Below are 22126 nucleotides of genomic sequence, written 5' to 3' on the forward strand. Positions count from 1 at the left end.
ACTTGCCGTGCACCGGTGACAGATTCACAGGGCTTAAAAAAGGGCAGCTGAGTTCCTCACCCCCTCCCACCCACCCTACTCCCCGATTCTCCAGGGTTCCCCATTCCTTCCAGGATAAATTCTCAGCTGCCTGGTGTGGCATTCAAGGCTGCCCACGATTCTATGTGTCTCCCCTCCCAGGCCCCCTCCTGTCTAATTTCACCAGACACATCAGCCCCCCAGAACCTTCCCGCAAGCCCTGCTCTTGCCTGCGCTCTGCCCCTGCACATGCTCTGCTTAGAAACGTCCTTCTCTAAACGGCAAGCTCCTGCGCACTGTCCAACACTTGGCCCAAGATCCGCTTCCTCCGTGTGCCTTCCATTGCCTGGGACTCAGGATCTTGATCTTCACTTCTTTGTAAGCCCAGAGTCTGATACACACCTGTGCTCATTAAAACACCCATTACATCTGCAGTGGCCTCATTCCCCTGCAACATTTGCTGTATTTGACAGGAAACCCATGGAGAGCAGGGACTGAGTGTTGGGCATTTCTGAGTCTTGGCATCTAACACAGTTCTTGGCCCACAGAAGATGTGGCAGGAACATTTCTCAGGTAAGTAAACCACTGATGGGAACCTCAAGACATTTTATATTAATAAAAGAACAAAGTTTCTGCTTACAAATCCTAAATATGCCTCTTTCTACAGCCTAACAGGAATGCTGAGAAAAGGTGTATGTTTTTTTCTATAGCAAATGCTAACAGTTCAGGAATGGGATTTGAGTTGGGGGCAGAGGTATAACAAAACTCAACGAAAACCATTTGGACGCTGTGGGGAGGGGCCCACTCTCTTCAAAGCAGCCAGCCTGTTTCGCTGAGTCTGGGTCTTGGAGCAGCACTGAAGGGCAAGGGCGGCACTGAGGGCCAGGGCACTAACCTCGGGGCTTGGGCTGGCAGCAGCGCTTGAGCACGAAGCTGATGTTGTCCGTGCGCAGGATCTGCTTCTTGAGGTGGCTCATGAGTTCCCCCAGGCTGGGGAAACTGCGGTCTGAGCCATGCAGGCTGTAGCGACCCTTCTGCACCTCGATCTGAAAATTCTTGAACTGTTTCTGGCCACCCAGCACCTGGCATTCAGGAAAATGAGCAGAAGTGATGTTTTAAAAGGGGTCAGGCAAATGTACTATGGGAAAGAAGAGAGGAAGCTGGGTGAAGGATATACAGAAGCTCAGTGCTATTTCTGTAAATCTAAAATTATTTAAAAATAAAAGTTTATCATAAACAGCCCTGGCTGGTGTGGCTCAGTGGACTGAGTGCTGGACTGCAAACCAAACGGTCACGGTTCGATTCCCAGTCAGGACACATGCCTGGGTTGCGGGCCGGGTCCCCAATAGGGGACGTGTGAGAGGCAACCACACATTAATGTGTCTCTCCCTCTCTTTCTCCCTCCTTTCCCATCTCTTAAGATAAATAAATAAAACCTTTTAAAAAAGATTATCATAAATAAGTATGCAAAGTGATAAATATATAACTAATAAAAGGGGGTCCGGGAGAGGCCTCTGGTAAGAGGGAGCTGACACCAGGGAGACGGCATGACAGCTGCGATTTCCATGACAGCAGCACTTTGCTTTGGACCTGCGGAGCGGAATTCACGAACACGCCAACCCCTCGGGACTGCTGAGATCATACGACTTGGTGCACATAAAAACGCAGTGAGCACTTTATACAGGTGAGCAAACACGATGCATGGAATCATAATTACTACATCAAAATTTATCCAGAAACTGAGTCCTTCGAGACTACACACCTATCTGAAGAGAACCCCCCTGGGAGGGCAGCCAGCTGGCTGGTCCAGTTTCAGGGTTCCATGGTGCCACAGAGAGGAAGTATAAACAAAGACTTCCCTCATGGGCACTTTTGGTACAAAGGAAACTATTTTAGTGGTTAAGAATGAAAGCCAGAATGTTCTACTTACGGTGTAAATTAGGAAAAGATATTTAAAAACTCAATGCCTCAGCCTCTACCAGGGAGATAACATCACATACCTCATAGGGCTAGTGTAAGGCTTACATGAGAACACCTCAGTAAAGTACTTAGCACAGTGTCTGCTGAGCTAAAACAAGTGGTAGGAGTGATCATATCTGTGACCCCCGTTTTCCCCAGATAAAGTGACACCGGGTACACCATGTCACTGAATCACTGACATTGTTGGTACAGGTCGATCCTGCCTCAGAAGGTGGCTGGGCTGTCTCATGCACCCAACTGGTTAACAATATTAAACTTCCTCCACAGACTAATGAATGTAGAAGACAGGCATGCTGCAAGACAACCAGCCAGACAAGTTGTGAGCCACTAGCCTGAATCGGCCTGGAGGCCTAGCTGTACAGGAACAGCCCGGGGCAGGGAGGGTCCCCTAGAGACGACGCCCAGGACACTTGGCAGTTCTGGGTGCCTTCTGCCGTTTCCTCTTCCCACTCCCGAGTCCAGTCCCTAGGGGCTCTCTGGTACTTTTCCTTTTTGTGTCTGAGGTTTTCAGTGTGCTAATGTGCTTCTGTAAAACTCATTGTCTTTTTAAATATTTCATTTCCTGTATTTAAAAAAAATATATTATAACGAAGGCATATGTGGTCTAGTGAGGTAAAGTCAACAATTCTGGCTTCTATCTTAGCCATCAGGATTTCTCTCACATCGTTCCAGGCTTCCAGCTACTCCTGAGTCACTAACAGGCATCTCCACTTGGCAAAACGCGGGGAGAAATTTGTTAAAACGTCTAAGGCTACCATCTGTGTTAGGCCTACTGCCAAGGTGGCCTTCTTGGCACTGATCGGTACCCGTGAATGCCGCAAATGCACACAACTCCGGGCCTGTGCTGATCCTGGCGCTGAGTATGAAATAAACCACTCTAAATAATCCCACTGAACTTCATGAGTGTTGGGGTTAACTGGCTTCCTGGTCGTGTTCCACCCTCCAGAGCCACAGTGGGCCCCAGCCCACGGGTCCCTTGAAGAGGAAAGGTTGCGGGGTCTGGCTGCTTGGGGGTAGTCTCCTTCTGGAGAGCAGGCTGCCCCTGCCAGAACTGCCAGGGATTTTCTCAGAGACCCAGACTTTTCTATCCCCAACCCCCATGAGTGGTCCCTCTCCGCAGCAGCTCCTGGACCAGGATGCACTGCATACCCTGTGGTCACAGGGCCTGACTCAAGCCAGTGTCGTGACTGACCTCAGGCTTTTCAAAGCAGGTGACCGTCATGAGGATGTTGTCGAAGTCGGTGCAGCTCCACCGCAGCACGTACATCCCCTCCTCGCTTCCTTCTTGCCGTAATTTATTGATGGCATATTCTGTGCTACAGGGAGAGACAGGCAAAAGGAGAAAGAGCTCACCAAGCAGGAGCACTCTGAACCCCAGGGACAACCACTTCCCTGAGCTACCCCAAGTCTTACGGCCCTACCACCTTACCTATCTGGGGTCATAAAGTCCTCTTGGACACATGACACATGACACATGAGGCAAGCTGAGATGCCTAGGAGCCTTTCAACAGACCAAATCTCCAAGGTCTAGAAGAAGACTCTGCCTGCTGCCCAAGGAAGGCCCTGAGCCCTGTTCATCCCCATACATGCTGTCTCCAGCACTAACCAGAAGAGCACCCCCAAGGCCAGTGATGCAGTTGCCCATGAGGCAGTGGTGGGGGTCCCTCCCCACTATCCCCAGGCAGCACAACTAGAACATGAGCCTCAGGAAGGCGCAACTTTGGGATTATTTTGTTCACTGCTGTATCCCCAGTAACCAGAGCACCACTGGGCTCATAGTAGCTGCTCAATAAGTGAGTGAATAATTGATAAACAAATCAGTGAAGATTAGAACGATGTTAAAGGGACCATGCTTGTCTTGCACATCTTTGTATGCCCAGGACTGAGCAGACCTGGCACCCAGAGGGCAATGAACAGCGGCCAAATAAACACACGTACGGGGTTACTACACTTAGTGAGTGGTGCCCATGCCCAGCAAGTATCGATGAAAGAGGGCTGACATGCTCAACGTGTGTCAGAAAGGCAGAGACCCCTGCTCCATGGCCTGTGACACCTTCACACCTTTCCACATGTTGATCCCTCACGTGAGAGGGCCTTTCTCCTCCTTAAGACCTGGTAAACCGCCGTTAATTCTTCCAAGTTTAATCTGATTTGAATACCGTCTAGTCTGAGAAGGCTGCTTAGGCAATGAGGTTCAGTCCCTCCACAGAACATGAAACATTCACTCAGTCAGTAATGCTTACTAAAGGCCGACGATGTGCCGGGCCCTGCTCTGGGCACTGAGGAAAAGCAGCGAGCAAAGTAGGCAGTGCCCCCGCCTGCAGGGAGCTCCCATTCTGGACAGTAAAAGTAGGCAAACAAGAAACAAATGGACAGGGAAACAAACATGTTACGTCAAAAGGTAGTAAATGCCACTGAGGAAAAGCAAAGCAGAGTAAAGGAGCCAGGAGGTGCAGGGTGCAGAGGGGGAAGGTGTTGTTATTTAATACAAGGTGATCAGGGAAGACTTCGTGGGAAAGGTGGTATCTGAGTAACACCTGCAGGAAGTGGTAGCTGTGTATATTCTGGAGGAAGGGCATTCCAGGCCCAGGGAAAAGCAAATGCCAGGCCGCTGAGGCCTAGCTGTGGTTGGGATATTTGAAGAACATGCTTCTCCACACTGCTCAGCCCCTTGTTGCTCTGCAATTCTCTGTGTGTCTATCTCCCTGTGGGTCTGTGAGCCTCTCTGGGCCAGGGTTCACCCTCCTAACAAACTACCTGTTCACAGGCTAACTACGATAGGGAGGAAGGTGGGAACTGTGTCACATGGAAAGCAGCTGAAGAGAGGCTTCCCCAGATACATTTTGGCCTGGAAAGAGAAAATGAGAAAAAAACACAACAGCTATTTTCTTTGCCTGAAGGGCAAATCATGTATCAGGGCAAGTAAACTAAATCCCTGTTACTTCAAATAACAGAACTCAAATGGGTAGGCAGAAGTTCAAAGGCCAATTTAATTCCAGATCAGAAAGTGAGTATGTCTACACTTGTTAGAGCTGGGACCGGCTGGCTGCCCCGTGCGGTACTGAGAACCCCGTCACCGGAGCTGTCTGAGCACAGGCTACCAGTTCTGAGGCAAAGGAGGGACAAGATACCCAGCAAGGCCCCTTCCAGCTCTAAGAGTTGGCTGCCCTATCTGTCCCCACCATTTACCTGACACTCCGGATTCCATTACGTACTACTATGTCTGATGTGAGACCTGTTCCTGTCTCTCTTCAATCACCCACATTTTTCACGGTAAGGAATCAGGAGGTGTAGCACTTCCCGGTCAGCTGTGAAGAGCTAGGGGTTACTAAACTATGAGGAGACCCACGTAAATGAGAAGAGGTGAGGGGCTTCTGCAAGAACCAAGGTAGGAGATGACAGAAGGCCTGACCAGTGGACTGCAAGGATGGACAACGGCACCAAGTCAGCACCAAACTCGCTCAGCTGGCCCCAGCCTAAAGAACTGATGACACCTGTGTCTAAGGAGCCACACTCCCCATCACTAAAACGCAGGTTCTTTTCACAAGGGCATCTGAAAAGGTGACAGAACCAACCAGATTGGACCGTGACAGCCATTCTGTATGTTGTGGACGATCAGTGGGGGAGCCACGTCGGTGCAGAGGTAATGATGGGCGTCCGCTGTGAGCCGAAAGTAGCCATCTACCAGGGACACAAAGGACAAGGCTTCCTCGTGGGAAGAGAGCTTCAGTTCCTGGTGAGAGAGAAGAGATGCCCATGGTTACATCATCGAACCGCAGTGGGAGGCACATAGGGAGAGGGGGTGTGAAACACAGTGGGGAAGGCATGGCCCCAAAAGGCACTGCTTTTGTTGACAGTCACTGCACCCCTTGCATTTATATAGGATTTTGACTGTTTGCTACTTTCTCGGCTATTATCTAAAAACTATTGGAAGAGGTACAGTGTGTCGGTCTGTGAGGAAGGAGGAAGGGGGAGCTGCGGTAGGCAGGAGCCCTGTGAGGAAGCTGCCACCCACCAGATGGAAAAGCAAGCAGAATGACGGTGGCAGAGGTATAAAAACAGACGTGGGCGGGGCAGGGTGTGTGTGAGTGGCTCGCTGCTCTCGGCCTGAAGCGGTGATGGCCTCAGTAGAGATTACGCCTGTTTCATACAAAAGGCAGCAGAGCACAGACGCTTCCTGTCATGCAGAGTTGGTCCAGGCGGAACTTCTGGATTTTAATTCAGAAATGGTCCCAGACACAGGGTGAGGTTTCTAGAATAAGTCCAGAGACCTCTGAGGGTTTAGAGGCGGCAAGGAATCCCACTCAATGTGGGAGAGGCAAAGGCAAAAGTGGAGAAGAGGGAGGGACTTTCCATGGAAGGAAGGTTCTCAGAAAAACACTTGCAGGTAAAGACAGGTTTTGTTGTTTGTTTGTTTTGTCTTGATCATTCATCCCCGAGCAGAGGTTGCCCATTTGGGAGGAGTCATGGGGTCAACGGGGAAAATCTGGGGAAGGAGGGTATGCAAAGCCATTACTCAGGGCAGTGACTCACAGAAATACTGAAAAGCACCTGAGTCTCCAGAGAAGAACAAAACACCACTTGAGTATAAGACTCTTTCCATAGAACTGAAAAAGGGGAGGCTGGTGCCAGAGAAAACCAGACCAGTGAGGGGAAGGGGGCAGATATAAGCAACAAGACAGGACGGAGGTCAGGGGGTCTAGTCCCAGGGAGCTCTGACGCCAAGGGAAATGTGCTATGGGGCTGTGAGCCAGCGAGGTCAAGAGAGGGCAGGGCCACCACAGGGATGGCAACTCAGGAAGGAGACTCTGTGCTAAATGTGCTTCCTTTCAGGTGTAACCTGGCATACACCTGCAGATGCCCAACAAGCAAATTCAGAATGGTCTGGTTTGGGTAGCTCTTCCTCCAGGCATACGAGACCACAGTTCCCTGAGAGAGGAAGTGTGAATGGAATTGGGAGATGTCAAGGAGATGCAGAGAGGAGATAAATCAAGACATAGTTTTATAACATGCTACTATCGTGCTTTCCTGAAAGACCAGGTTGGAAATCCCTTGGCTGTGAAGGGATAGGGGAGTGAGAGAAGAAAGAGAAAGCACCGCAGAGAGCCACAGGTTCTGAGCAAGCTCACCTGGGTTCAAGTCTCAGTATCCCCATCCACTTGCTTTTATGTTTAAGCATATGTAATTATTGTTCTTTTAGGTCAACAGTTGTCAAATATCAGTACTATCAAATGGTTTAGCCTAAGAGCTGTGTGACCACGCATAAGCTACTTCACCTTTTGTGCCTCAGTTTCCTCCTCTGTATAATGGGATAATCATATATCCACCTCACAGGGTCAGTATGAAAATAAAAAGAGCCGACATTTGTAAAGTGTTTAAAATAGGAAGTGCCTGGCATGTTGTAAGAGCAAATGTTTGTATACGGAAATAAAGTAATGGGGGGGTCAAGTATTTATTTTTTCCCCCAACTTCCTCCTGCTCCCCACGCAGCACTGTAGCTTGGCACGGAGTCACTGGCCCATGTGCTAGTGACTGGGCCAAGTGCTAGAGACTTGGCCATGGGTGGGCCAAGAGAGCTCCGACTGAAATGACAGGTGTATCGACTGGGTGCCAGACTTGACTCTGTCAGCCAGGACAGGACAGGGGCGGGCGCACAAAAACTGCACCAGCTGGCTGCTTCTCCTCTGCCACCCGCCTGCAGGGTCTGGCCCCGTTGAAGAGCCAGGTACAGATGTGCCAACCTGCCCCTCCCTGCACAGTCTCTGGGGAGGAGAGCCCCTTGGAGACCCACAGGACACAGGTAGAGCTGCCAGTCGCTCACTCTGCGGCCCTGTGCAGGTCGCTGTTCCTCTCCGCAGTGGCAGATCCCCCACTGGAAATGGAGCCGCGAACCCTGCATCGAAGCGGCTGGCACGGACTGAGTGCGGTTACAGGGACACAGCACTGCCGCAGGGCCTGGTCTGTAGTGTGCTGAGTAAGTAACAGTTATCTTTATTTTCTCCTTCCATTTTTCCATCTTCCCACTCACATCTATCTGGGCTCTTACACTTCTCCCTTCACTTTATTTTTAGTCATGGTTTTCTGATGAAATTAATACATGTTTATTGCTTTAAAAAGGGGGGTAAGAAAACTAAAATCACTCATAATCCCACTCTAAAAATAACTGATAGTATTTTGTTATTTTTCGGAGATCACGTGTAGGTCTATACAATACCTCTTCAAAGATTTTTTGAACAAAATTGGTATCATTCTATAGGTAGTTTTTTATAATCTGCACTCTTCCATTTATAAAGCATTTTTTCAGATTATTAAAAAAATTCAGCAATGTATTTATATAACATTCTACTACTTGGGTGATTTATTTTCCCATTCCTCTATTATTGTATATTTAGGCTATATTCAGTATTTTGATACTGTAAATGCTGTTGGGATAAGCATTCGCGTTCACAGACCCCTGCCTGCGTCTCACCGCTTCTGGGGATGTCCTAGGCGCCTGAACAGAGGGATCCATCAATATTTTCAAGAGTTTCAGTACATGTAACCAAACTGCTTTCCCAAAGAAACACCAAAAGGACAAGTTACTCTACATGTAAAAGGGTGACTGTCTGTCCTAAACCATATCACCAGATTCTTCCCAGCACCATTTGCCAAATTTCTGGCAGAACATGGAGTCTCCCGAGCGCTGACGACCTTCACGTTGCGAGCATACCCTGCCCCTCTGGCCCGTTCTCCCACATCTCATCAGCCGTGACTTCCCTGACACAAGCATGTGTATTTTGGCAGGGCTCCCACTTCCCCTGCCAAACTGGCCTGCCTGTCTACATTATGTCCTCAAGTGATACCAAAAGAGAGGAAGTGAGATTGAGCAGCACTTCCTCTGTCCGAGAGTCACTTGGGTGTGCCTGACACCACGATGAGGATGGCCACTGTGGCCACAGCCACAGGCTTCACAGTCTGCTGCAGTGCAAAGTGGGGCTTCCCACCGACCTCACTCCAGATGTCCCACCTAACTCCGCAGAGAGACCACGCAGGAGGCCGGGGGGGCGGGAACACGCTGACACTCACTAATCTTTTTCTTCAAATCTTCTAATTTTTATGAATTAAATACTGATGCTAAAATATCTTTGGGAGGGCAGCAAACGCTGAAACAGATACACATTTGCAAGACCAAAAAAGGCACTGGAATGTAACAGGTGTAACAACAACTGACTACAGATAATGTCAATGTCAGCAATAGCAACTTTTTGGCTTAAAAAAGACAGTCATCAGGTTTTTTCTTCGGGACAGGAACTCTGAAAAACATGTGCCGCGTAACCGCCTCTGCCAAGTCCTCTCTCACCACCAGACCCAGACTGAACAGCTTCTGGTGCACACTTACCATTTTTTTGTTGTCCTGCTTATTAATGCTGACCACAGACTCCTTGATTACAATATGAGTGATTTCAGGAAAGTAAGAAAAATTGTTCCACTCTTCCCGGATCTTGTTTTTCTCCTCATCCTTCTTGTGTTTATTTTCCAGTTTTTTCCGTTTCAGTTTATTTTTTTCCTTTTCAACAGGAACAACCTGACAACATGCAGAAAAGGGACAAGAGCTGAATTGGCTTCCTCATTTTCTACTGGTAAAAGGTCAGTTCTGGGAAACCACTGCAGAGCCTACATCCAAAGAGGAGAAGACCAGCATGCCTGGATTCACAGGAGAGGTGGCACCGTGGGCTTGGGATCACAGGTTTGGGTCCTATCAAGGAATACTGGAGTCTTAAGCCTGGAGGAGACCGTGAGAACACGACAACTAAACACTCTACAGAAGCTATGACGTACAAGCAGACTCAGAAAGGCAAATAACTGCACACTAGAGGTGCATCTCCAATCATGTCCCCTTGCTTCTGGACTCGGGTGTGTCTCAACACAGGCAGAGAACACGCGCTTCCCATATACGACTGGACAGAACATGGGCTTTCTTGACTTCATAACAACATTCAAGTGAAAATTTTCAACAGAAGGTGTAAATCCCATGCTTGAGTCAGCTCGGGGTCATACAGTCTGCACAAGTGCAATTACTTTGTGCAGCACGGGGGTCTGCAGACTGGGGGTCTGGGTTAAGACCCCACCTCTGCAAGCTACTTAGTAGTTAGTTCAGCACCTCCACTTCCTCACCCAGGAAGCAGAGACCTTACCCCTCCACAATGCCCTTTGAGTATCAGACAGGTTCTTATTGACGGAGTACCCACTACATAGCAGGCACTCAGTCAAGTGCTAGGCACTGTTACTTAAGCAAGAGAATGAAACAAGAGAAAATGAATCTTACCTTCAACGTTATTATTTACAATGATGATGATGATGATGATGGCAGCTATAATAATTAACTGAACATTTAATGCATGCCAGGCTCTGTGCTAAATGACATTTAGTTCTCTCAACAACCCTATCACATAGATACATTTTACTGATAAATACGAGGCTAATATAGGTGAAGTAAGCCTCCCAAGGCCAGGTAACTATAAACAGTGAAGCTAGGATTTCAACAGGTCTATTTAGGTTTAAAACCCATGCTTTGAAACCCCTCTGCTCTATTGCCTCATTCAACAAACACTTCAAAAAGAAGCTTCAAATTAAAAATCAATTATCCTATTTCATGGGAGCCAGAGGCCTAAGTTCAATTCTTGGTATAATCGCTCATTAGTTATGACTCTGTATGAGTTTCTTAACTTCTCTGTGCCTCTGTGTGTTCATCTATAAAACAGAGATAGTGGCAGTGTCCTCCTGCCATTAGGTTTTTGCGTTTTGTTTTGTTTTTAAGGAATAAATGCGTCAATACACGTAAAATGCTTTGAAAAGTACTTGGTATGGTACGCACTCAGGAATTGTCTGCCATTATTGTATTATCCCATATTACATGTTATATTTCTCTATTTCCCTACAAAACTCAATACACGTTTATTTAGATCTACTGGCACATGGACACAGTAAACCCCCACCCTACACACACTCAGCCAACGGGGTGGCGGGAACACAAACAGGCAATTCCAATGGGGCACACGGAACGCACCACGTGGCGCAGGGTGTGCTGTTCTCACCAGCCACCTATCTCCACTTACATTTGGTTTCTGCCTCCACTGGATTCCAAGATTTCCAGTCACCATCACTTCGTAGAGAACATTCCCACTGTCATTTGGATGAAACCAGTTCATCTCATTTTCTGATGAAATCAGTAACATGGAAGTCTCAAATATTTCAGCACCATAATGTTTTGTCAAGGTTTCCAAGGTAGCCAGGTATTTCACCTTCAGGTCATGTGTAGACACGCTGCTGTCACAAATGGTCTTGTTGTTAAATTCCTTCAGGAAGTCCTTGAAAACATTATTTATCCGCATCCTGGTAAGAAGGTTCCTCTGTCTGATGGACTTATTCAACGTTTCTGGAATATATCGCTTGTAGCTAAAAGAAACAGAAAAGCGAATCTTTTTTTCACATGGAGATTAGCAGAGAATAGTTTAGAAACAAAGCTCGGTCTGTGGATCTTCCTTCCATGTGTTGCCAGGTGAGAAAGGAGGCTCAGGTGGAGGGAGCGAGCACTGAGGAGGACAACCATTAGCAGGCAGAGGTTAGTAGGGGCTGAAAGAGCACAGAAAAGCACACGTTCCACAGATTTTACTGAGATGGGAACTCCTATGATATCATCTGATTTTATGAGTCACAAAGGCAGGCGGCCTAATGGACTCCCCTATGATTTTCCTGGCTAGTGTCGCAGTTCCTGTGAGCGTCAGCGCTCCCATAAACACTCGGATACTGCCACTCAGCATCAGCTCCCCAGGGGTCTCAGGAGTGATTATAGGTGCACTGCATGTTCTCCTTGCATGTCTGTTTCTAATTTTTCTATAAAGATCCCATATTGTTTTTACTAGAGATGGGCAAAAGACATAAAAGCTAATTAAATAGGAAAGACTTAGTGGATTTAAGTGTTTGCTTTGTGAGATGTCCCAATAAACAACCCGAAAAATTATTATCCATCGGAGGGCTGAAGGGGAAAGTATCTATGATTAATAGAATCTCAAACTGCTAGAACAGGAGCTAGCTCTAAAGAGAGTAGGAATACCCATGAAAGAAAGAATAACTCCACTGGGGCCAACGACGTGGGAAGACTGGTGGGCCTGTTACTCCCAGGCCCGACACAGCACCAGACACGGGTAATCCCTGCATGAATCGTCTCAAAACAATGGAAATTTTGACGTTGGGAAGTTATCCCCAACAGATGTATTTTTTTTAGGTTCATGTAATGGAGGGAAAGATCAGAGGAGAGTTGTTAGCCTTTTGGAAATAAAGAAAGAGGAGGTGCCCAGAGACAAAGCCACAGGAAAAGAGAGAGAGAGAGAGAAAGCAGCAGCACAGCGTGTATCTAACCAGTCCCTGCGCTGCTGGGGAGCAGCCTGTGCGCGACCTGCTCCAGACTCTGGTCAAGGGCACAGGAGACACAAACAGACACAAGAAGTAACCTTATGAGAAGATAAATGCTGCCTATCGCAAATCTTACAGCTATATATACTTTCCTCTTCAAAATTAGACAGTCTTCATTTATGGCAATCATTAACAGTTCATTGAAAAAAGACTGTATTTCATAGGTGCATGGAAACTACACACACTGAATGCTTCTTCACAAACACTTGATCACAGCGGATGTTTTAAGTAAATATAATTTCCTTAAGATAACAGCTAATCATCCTACCCACCGAAATTAACAGCCCCCTAGCGAACGCTAGTTCAGGCCAGCGGTGGCAGCAGCTGCCTATACAGCTGTATTGAGAAGGACTTTAAGATGGGCCCAGCACAAAAGGAGAAAGTGCAGTGACAGATGGCAATGCATACCATGGGCAGCGAGGGAAGGGGAGGGCGTGGGGGCCCCTCATTTGATTGGCATCCCCAGCCAAGAACATTCACTGTAGTAGGAATTTCTGAGGTCATCAGCCAACATTTAAAATCAGGACACAATCATAATTGTGCTACCTTTTATAGACACTCTAAAAAAATTTCTATTCTGCAGAGAGGAGGGGTCAGCCAAAAGCTGGCAATGATTAAACTGAGACATGCGAGAACCTATAAAAATAACAGCATCCCCACAATCAATTCTGCAGCCAGAATAAAGGTTCACCTGATGTCCTTGGGGAGTTCTGGCAGCTGCATCTTCTTCATCATGGCATAGTGGGAGATGGCCAGGACGGCCATGCCCAGACACTCGTTCTCGATGTCGTGCCCATCCTGCTCAGTCTTGGGGTCTCGAATGGGAGCCAGGCATTTGACCAAATCGTACTGTCCCTTTGGAGCAGAGGTGAGAAGAAATGAACCACCACTTAAGTTTCAAGAGTCCACCCATGTTTCTGACTTTGAGGGAAAGGTTCTCCACACAGGGAAGTGCTTGCTACCCAGCAAAGAGACGAACGAGACTGACAGTTTCTCTGACACCACAGCTCTTTCTCAAGAGCTGGGTATGGAGGGGCTCAGAGGATGTTCTCCCCAGATTAATTCATTCGTTCAACAAGTACTGATTGAACACATGCTAGGTGCTGGTGAACAGTATGGACGCATGAAGCCCCTTTGGGGGGCTCACCACATAAATGGTGAACAGTAGCGTGTACCAGCCTTGGGCTGCAAGCAGGGCAAGGGAAGGTGATAGCTGGCTGGGGTTTGATGGTTTGCTAATTCCACAAACACATACTGAGACATCACTGTCTAGGAACTGGGTATGTGACTGACTCAGCAGCATTCCCCACTCTGATGTATATTTAGAGAAACAGGAAGGAATCTACATTCTACAATGCATCATTACCACCTGTTAGGTTTTTTCAACATCTGCTGTTTGTTTCCACTAGTGAAATGCATCACCGAAATACACCCCCGCACTGCTGGGAGGTGCCCAGTATTCCAAAAGCCGATGAGGGCTTCAAAAACAAAAAGTAAAACCAAAAAGCAGTACCTACCACCTGCCTTGTACAGGGTAATGAAGACAGTGTCAATGCTAGCTCCCCTTTATCAAACTGTAACCTCAGTGCTAGACACGTGCTAGATTCCTTTCATGTACTATTTCATGAGGTAGATGCTAACATCAGCATCTCTACCTAACAAGTAAGAATCTAAGGTACCAAAGGTTAAATAACTTTATTCATTCATTTGGTTATTACTGAATACTGAGAACCAATTATAGGTCAGACATTATCTTAGGTGTAGGGATATAGCAGTAAACCAAACTACATCACTGACCTCATGGAGATTCCATTCTAAGAAGAAAGAAGAAACAAAGAGAAATACAGAACATCAGGTAGTTATAAAAAACAAAGTCAAATAAAAAGATAGTATGGCACGGAGGCCAGGGCCCTAGTGGGGGGGGTGGTAGACAGACCTAGATGTGACTCCAGGGCTGTGGCTCTTCCACACGGCGCTACGGCCACACTCCATCTTCACCGCCTGGCATACTCAGTACCCTGAGGGCCGGGAACGCGCTAGCCTTTCTCTAGCCTGAGCAGAGACAGACGTAATGTCTGGGGGCGGTGTTCCCGCATAAGTAAGCCACTCACTTTCCCTGAAGGGACCTGACTTTAGTGGGTTTGGATGGAGGGTTCTCACCACTGCAGTTCCCCTTCTTTCTAAGACAGGACTCCTTCTCTGTCTCAGGTAAGAGAAGGACATTGATCCTAGGACATTTACTTCCGTAAACCACTGAGGACCAACAACAATCACCTCTGCCAGCATCGTGTGAAGAGTGGAACAAGAGCCGAAACTAATTTGTTTGGCTGTGATTTCTCTGTAAACACCACTGTAAACCTCAAGTAATTCATTCTAGAGTCCGACCTGAAAGCATAAGACTTTAGTCCTAACACATGCCACACTCCTCCTTTACAAAGTATAAATCTCAGGTATGAATATATCCATGTGGGAGGCTGAGTTCAAAAGACCAATCTGAAAATGGTCAGGTCATTTTTTCAGTAGTTTGCCCAGGGCTGTGCATTTCCCTGTTGTATGCATGGGACGGGGAACGAAAGCCGTGCAGTGGGACGTCACTGCGACACACTCTCACGTGGACAAAAGTGGGTCCTAAGGAAGTAACAACACACGACACATAAGCATGTATGTAAGAAATTGCTCAGATAGCCTCTGACAGTGACGGCACACCAGGGAAAATTTGAAAAAAAAAAACAAACCCAAAATGCCCAGGAACAAGACATTAGTTAAGTAAACGATGGTTCTCCTATGGATTCCCCCTCATTGTACTCAAATTCCTACCGGAAATCTCCACCTGTGTGCCTCACAGGCATCTCCAAAAGGAGACACCTAATTCCCACCCCTTCTCCAACCTGTTCCTCTCAGCCTTCCCAGTATCCATCAAACACCGCTCAAAACAGAAATCTCAAATCATCTTTGATTCTTCCAATTCCCTCCCCTTCCACATTCAACCCATAAGTAAAACACAGTAATTTTACCCCCAAAAGTAAGCAGAGATCCATCCATTTTTCTCCAACTCCACTGTTACTGCACTAAAGCCAAACCAGCCTTCTCTCTCACCTGGGCCAATTACAGCACCTTCTCGGCTGAAGGGCACTCGTGGCTGCATCACAGACCACTTCCACACAACAAGAATCATCACCCTTGACGTCAAGTGTAAATAAAATCAAACCTTCCAAATAGTTTGCACCGCACTTAGGGTGGGTGAAAGCCTGACCCCTTGCCAGCTCCTACAAGGTTCTATGTCATCTGCCCTGGTCGGCCTGGCCTGTTTCATTCCCATCACCTTTCTGACTGTCCTCTCAGGGTTTACCTACCTCAGGGCCTTCCCACATCCTGTCCCCTCTACATCAGGTGTTTTCAACAGGGGGCATTTTGCCCCTGAGGAGATACCTGGCAATGTCCGGAGACATTTTTGATTATCGAGACTGGGAGGATGGTGCTACCGGCATCTCATATGTGGAGGCCCAGAGTGCGTACACACCCTAGAAGAGAGAGTGCAGTCCCCTGCTACGAGAAATTATCCAGCCCCAAAGGCCAGTAGTGCTGCGGTTAAAAGCTCTGCTCTACATAGAAGAAATTCTTTCCCCATTCCTCCCTCAGAATTGTTGACTCTCTTTATTCTTCAAGATTTAGAGAGGCCTTTTCTGATCAAACAACTTTAAGTTAGGTCTCCCCAAGCACACCCTGCCCCATATTCTCTGTCACAAAACCTTTCTCCTTCACAGCGTTTCTCGCAACTTCCTCTGTATACCTGGGTATTGTTATTTGCTGGCTGGTTCTCTACTTGCCTGCTCTGACTGTGCATCTGATGCTTGCAGAGACCGTGCCTGTCCTGTTCCCAGTGTCTGCAGCGAAGAGCACACGGCACTCAGGAAGTATTTGTTCAATAAACAGATTATTATGAAGTCATTAAAATAACAAAGATCTTTATTTTAAATTGGCATTTGAAGGACCACCGACAGGATGAATAAAAAAGCAATTTATAAAACGATATGAACAATAAGATGTTGTCAAAAACTACACAGTGCATGATACATATCTGTACGGTGAAATGAGAAAGCATATAAACGTAAGTGCCGTGTGTGTGTGCGTGCTACCTCAGGGTCATGTGATACGGGTGACTCCTACTGCTCTTCGGGCTTTTTTGTGGTGCCTAATCTTTCTACCTCCACTGTGACTCAGAGTGGCCACCTCTTCGTTAGCCCCATTGAACTACACCTTCCCTTGCTTATAGCTCCCCTCCACTTTCTCCATGGAAGGCTGAAGATGAGAAGTAAAATGGTAGGAGATGAAGAGGAAAAGAAAGTGAAGTGTGGAAAACCCGCAAGTGGGATAAACAGTCCCCTGGAACAGCCTTCCCCATCCTCACTTGGGCCAAGTCCATGGGTGGCAAGAACTGCCCACAAAAGAGACCATAAAGCATCCTTGCTACCACCAAGTCCAGCTGCACCAGGAAATCTGAACCCTATAATGCCTCATCCATCCCATGAACTCCAGGACCTCCTGGCCCCAAACTGCTTACCTGAGCAAACAGATATTCCAGAGAGCTGGCGTCGAGGAGAGGAGTTGCATCAGGAACCTTTTTTTTCTCGTAGCCATTTTTCTGCTTTTTTGGAGAATGTCGCCACACCGACTGTTCATTATCATTGGTGCCGTGCCAGTTGGTAAAATAAAACCTGGAACCCAGGAAAATATGTCAATTGTAGGAACAGTGACCTTCAAATGTGTGGGAGAAGTGTTCTGGTTCAACCTGGAGTTATCAGGGCCAGAGGCTAACCTTCCCTGACAGGCAAAGAGACAGACCTTTCATCTATAGTACTTCTCTGCTTATGAGGTCCTTCTCTTTCAGTCTTAAAACACTCAGTGAAAAGCGCCCTGCCAGACGCTATGACTCAGGGAGATAAAGTGACTTCTTTAAGATCACAGAGACAGTCCTGTAACTTCTCACGGTGCCTTCCTAAATAGGAAACGCTGCTGACTGAAGTAGATGCTAGCCCAGCACCTCCCTTTGCCTTTAATAATGCCATTCTGCCTTGAATCCAAGACATTTTATTCACCTTTTAACATTTCTGAAATCTTTGAGGATTTTGGGGTTTTTTTTTTAAGTATATTAAAAAAAATTCCTCCAGAAATCACCCCCCGCTCTTAGTTCATGTCCATGGGCTGTACATACAAGTTCTTTAGCTTCTCTATTTCCTGTATTATTCTTAACCTCCCCGTCTATTTTGTACCTTCCCATTATGCTTCTTAATCCCTGCACCTTTTCTCCCATTCTCCTCCTTCCTCCTCCTCCCAGCTAATAACTCTACACGTGATCTCCATATCTACGATTCTGTTCCTGTTCTAGTTGTTTGCTTAGTTTGTTTTTTAGATTCAGCTGTTGATAGTTGTGAGTTTATTTACATTTTAATGTTCATAGTTTTGAACTTCTTTTTCTTAAATAAGTCCCTTTATTATTTCATATGATAATGGCTTGGTGATGAACTCCTTTAGCTTTACCTTGTCTGGGAAGCACTTTATCTGCCCTTCCATTCTAAATCTTAGCTTTGCTGGATAGAGTCATCTTGGTTGTAGGTCCTTGCTTTTCATGACTTTAATTACTTCTTACCAGTCCATTCTTGCCTGCAAGGTCTCTTTTGAGAAATCAGCTGATAATCTTATGGGAACTCCTTCTTTGGTAACTCTGCCTTTCTCTTGCTGCTTTTAAGATTCTTTCTGTAATCTTGGGCATTTTAATTATGATGTGTCTTGATGTGGTCCTCGTTGGGTCCAACTTCTTTGGGACTCCGCGTGCTTCCTGGATTTGTATGTCTATTTCCTTCACCAAATTAGGGAAGTTTTCTTTCATTATTTTTTCAAGTAAGTTTTCAATTTCTTGCTCTTCCTCTCCTCCTTCTGGCACCCCTATGATTTGGAGGTTGGCACTTGTGGAAATGTCCCAGAGTCATCTTATTGTCTCCTTGTTTTGTTTGAATTCTCGTTTATTCCTTCTGTACTGGCTGACTGTTTATTTCTTCCTTCTGGTCCAAATCGTTGATCTGAACCCCAGCTTCCTTCTCTTCACTGTTGGTTCCCTGTGGATGTTTCTTTGTTCCGCTTAGTGTAGCCTTCATTTCTTCCCTTATGATGCTGCCATACTCAGTGAGTTCTCTGAGCATCCTGATCACCAGTGTTTTGAACTCTGCATCTGACAGGTTGGCTCTCTCCATTTCGCTTAGTTCTTTTTCTGGGGTTTTGTTCTGTTCTTTCATTTGGGCCATATTTCTTTGTCTCCTCATGGCAGCCTCCCTGGGTTTGTTTCTGTGTATTAGGTAGAACTGCTTTGACTCCCTGTCTTGGTGCACCCGTTACGTTGTAAGGGATGGAGCCTTAGGTATTCACCACGACGGGCAACCCACTTCACTGTTTTGTGGCTGTGTGTTGGGGCAGGAGGGGTCAGAGAGGGAACAATGCCGCTGCCTGGCTTCTAGAGGCTTGCCTGGCACTCGCTGCATTCCCAGTCACTTTACCCACTTCCCATATGCGATTGGCATCCTTTTGGCTGTTGCCCTGGTGGTGATTCCCAGAGTGGGTGTGTCTTCGTATGTTCTAAGTCCATGTGGGCCCTTTAAATGAACTCACTTGAGAAACCAGCAATTTCTTCCACTGCCTCAACCACCACTGGTTTTCACAGCCAGAAGTAGTAAGGCCTTATCTTCCTGGTGCTGAAACCCTGGGTTGAGCAGTCTGGCCTGCAGCTGGGATCGTTCACTCCAAAGGTATCCCTCTATATTTTTACCTCCCACACGTGAATGTGGGGCCACCCATTCCACCACCCCTGCTGCTGCTCCATGCCACACCATGTCCTCTCCACCCCTCTCTATGCCCCTCCTACCCATCTGGATGACTTTGGCTTCTTTAACTTCTTGGTTGTTGGACCTCCACACAGTTCAATTTTCTGGCAGTTCTGGGTATTTTTTGAGGTTACTTGTGATCCTTCTTGTGGTTGTGCAAGGAAGCAACACATGTCTACCTACGCCTCCACCCTGACCAGCACACTTCTGAAATCTATAGTTTCATCATACAGCCAAGATGTACAGTTAATATGGCAGTGTTTCCTAGTTCTCATAGTGCTGTTATTAAACTGGTGGTTTATCTTGTAATAAATAGTTTTTAAATAGGAGAAGTAAGTGAACACTACTACAAGCACCAGCTATGTTCTGAATTAAATTAAAAAGCACTACATGCTACTTACCCCTTACAGCAACTATACAAGGTAGATTTCATTGTTTCTGATTTACAGATGAGGAAACCTGAGGTTCCCAAAGGTTAGGTGACCCAAGACTACAAGCCTGCTCACTTAACTGCCACCTTGCTCGGCCACTTGTGAGGGAAACACAGGGAGCTCTACAAGGTGTGAAAGGGAGTGAGCTAAGCTGATCAAGGCCATGTCTAGGCTACAGACTCAGCTGGGGCCTGGGCCTCTCTCCCTTGACATGCTCATGAAAAGCCACCACGGCATGGAGAGACGACAAATAAAACCCCCTCCTCAAAAAGAGCTGCCATTAGCCTGAAACACCTGTCAGCGAGCTGTATTTACACAGCCTATCATATGCCAGGCCCTGGGATGCGCAAGGTTCTCGGGACCAGGCCCTGCCCCTGCTGAGGGTCCCTGCCAATACAGCCATACGGCAACCAGTCAACTCCAACAGCAACAATAAAAGAACATAGAAAGGGGCACATCTCATAAATAGGACTACACTGTGACTTTCGTGGACCCCATACAGTTTTCCCTTCCTCCAAAAAAAATATTGAAGTTATATTTTACACCTGTGTCAGTACAAAGATGAAATAATCCATGCTGGATTATAGTAACACTTTCCTGACTTTAAATGAAATTATAACACTTTTGTGGGCCCCTAATAACATCATGAGCTCTAGGCACTGTGCCTAATAGATAACTTGTCCCTAGACATCAGATAAGGTACCGAAGGAACACCAAGGTGGGAGAAGCTGGCCTCTGCTGCCAAGGAAAGTAGCAGGAAGGGGAGAAAGGGCTGTGGAAGCAACTGGGACAGAATAAATAAATGCCAGGCTGTGGAGCCTTGACCATATGCAGCAGGCAGAGGGAAGAATGCAAGGCAAGCTGAGGTGAGGCAAGATCTCCCTGGAAGACAGCCCCATGGAAGAAATGAGAGAGGCCAAGAGATAAGCGGATGCTATGGCACCAGTGCCATGAGCTTTGTCAGGGTGGAGGCCTCAGCTGTCTTGCTCACCACTGAATCCCTAGTTCCTGGCAGATAACAAGTGTTAAATACATGCTTGTTGGATCAATTAACAACAAATGAATGAACTAATTAAGGAAGTAGAAATTAACATGGCAAAGAAAAGAATGGATAAGAAAGTTACTTGAAAAAGAAAATCAGCCCTGGCCAGTTGGCTCAGTTGGTTGGAGCATCATCCCATACACCAAGAGGCTGCAGGTTTGATCCCTGGTCAGGGCACGTACCTAGGTTTTAGGATTGATCCCTGGTCAGGGCTTGTATGGGAGGCAATTGACAGATGTTTTCCTCCCTCCCTTCCTTCCTTTCTCTCTAAAATCAATAAACATATCTTCAGGTGAGGACAAAAAAAAAATTAAATCAACATTTTTTAAACTTCTAGTGATTCTACACATTAATTTTTAAAGTGACTATGGGCTTCAGTGTCTCTTACTTGCACATATAAAGTACCACATATCCACAGAGCCCACATGCTGTATAATCCACAGCTGCAAGATTGTCCCTAGCCACCTACGTGGCACGGGCCCAGGCACTTGTAACAGGAGCCTGAGTCTATCAGTGATAAAGAGGCTGGCAATCATGCTTCCCCGGCCAAGGAGCCTGCTCTTCAAGGGCAGAGCACAGCACAGGCTCAGAGGACTAGGCTGGGATCTGTTCTCCAGGGCTGGCAGAAAGTAAGAGGTGAACCAGCACCACCAGCTGAGCAGACACAGGAGCAAGAGCAAAATGGACACACACACGGCCAACTCCTTTGACTGATGAGGACAATCCAAAATGGAGCGTTCTGGTAGTTCACGCAATAACGAGAGATCTACTAGAAGTTCAGCATGGAGAGCAATAGGTACAGGGTCTAAACAGGAGGATGAAGGTAGTAGCTAAGAGCTTCTGCATGCTCACCGTGTGCCCGGCACTCCATTGCACAAAAGCTCAAAGTAGGGCTCTGACAGATTGGCAGGCAGGACAGGCAAATTCTGTTTGATAGTGCGTGAAGACAGTGATGAGAGAATGAGAATTATGTACCATATATACAAACTGTACTTGCACAATTATGTCCAAGTACCTAACACAAAGGAAAAAAGGATTTCAGGCATGGAGAAGTCACTTGGAAGAGAAGCAGTGAAGACAGATTTTCCCTGATCCAGTCCAAGCCATGGTCCTCTTCTTCTACATGCCACTGAGTCTCTATGAGAAGCAGTCCTTGTACCTGGTAGAGCCAAGGGCCCAACACACTCCCTCTGGGCACAATGCAACCTCCAATCCATCTGACAAGGCCATTCTTCAGGGCTGCTGTCTGAGCCCTGTAGGACCAGCTTTGGCTTGGAAGTCTTTTGGCAAGATGTTCAGACAGTGTAAGGACAATGAGATCAAAGATAACG

The 22126-nt window shown here is 46.9% G+C and overlaps 1 protein-coding gene across 2 annotated transcripts in view; it reads right to left on the reverse strand.

Annotated features, from left to right (window-relative positions):
* The window catches only part of JAK1 (Janus kinase 1), a 122767-nt gene that overhangs the window by 23323 nt on the left and 77318 nt on the right, over positions 1–22126 (reverse strand). For both annotated transcript variants that reach the window (XM_053921356.2, XM_053921358.2), the window contains 7 exons: positions 17012–17165; positions 13142–13305; positions 11094–11433; positions 9377–9562; positions 5574–5731; positions 3191–3314; positions 914–1100 (listed from right to left, as the gene is read on the reverse strand). In XM_053921356.2, coding sequence (XP_053777331.1) covers positions 914–1100; positions 3191–3314; positions 5574–5731; positions 9377–9562; positions 11094–11433; positions 13142–13305; positions 17012–17165 — 1313 coding nt within the window. The remainder of the gene's footprint in view (positions 1–913; positions 1101–3190; positions 3315–5573; positions 5732–9376; positions 9563–11093; positions 11434–13141; positions 13306–17011; positions 17166–22126) is intronic.

Source organism: Desmodus rotundus, chromosome 3 (assembly GCF_022682495.2).
Source record: "Desmodus rotundus isolate HL8 chromosome 3, HLdesRot8A.1, whole genome shotgun sequence".
In the NCBI taxonomy this organism is placed as follows: Eukaryota; Metazoa; Chordata; class Mammalia; order Chiroptera; family Phyllostomidae; genus Desmodus; species Desmodus rotundus.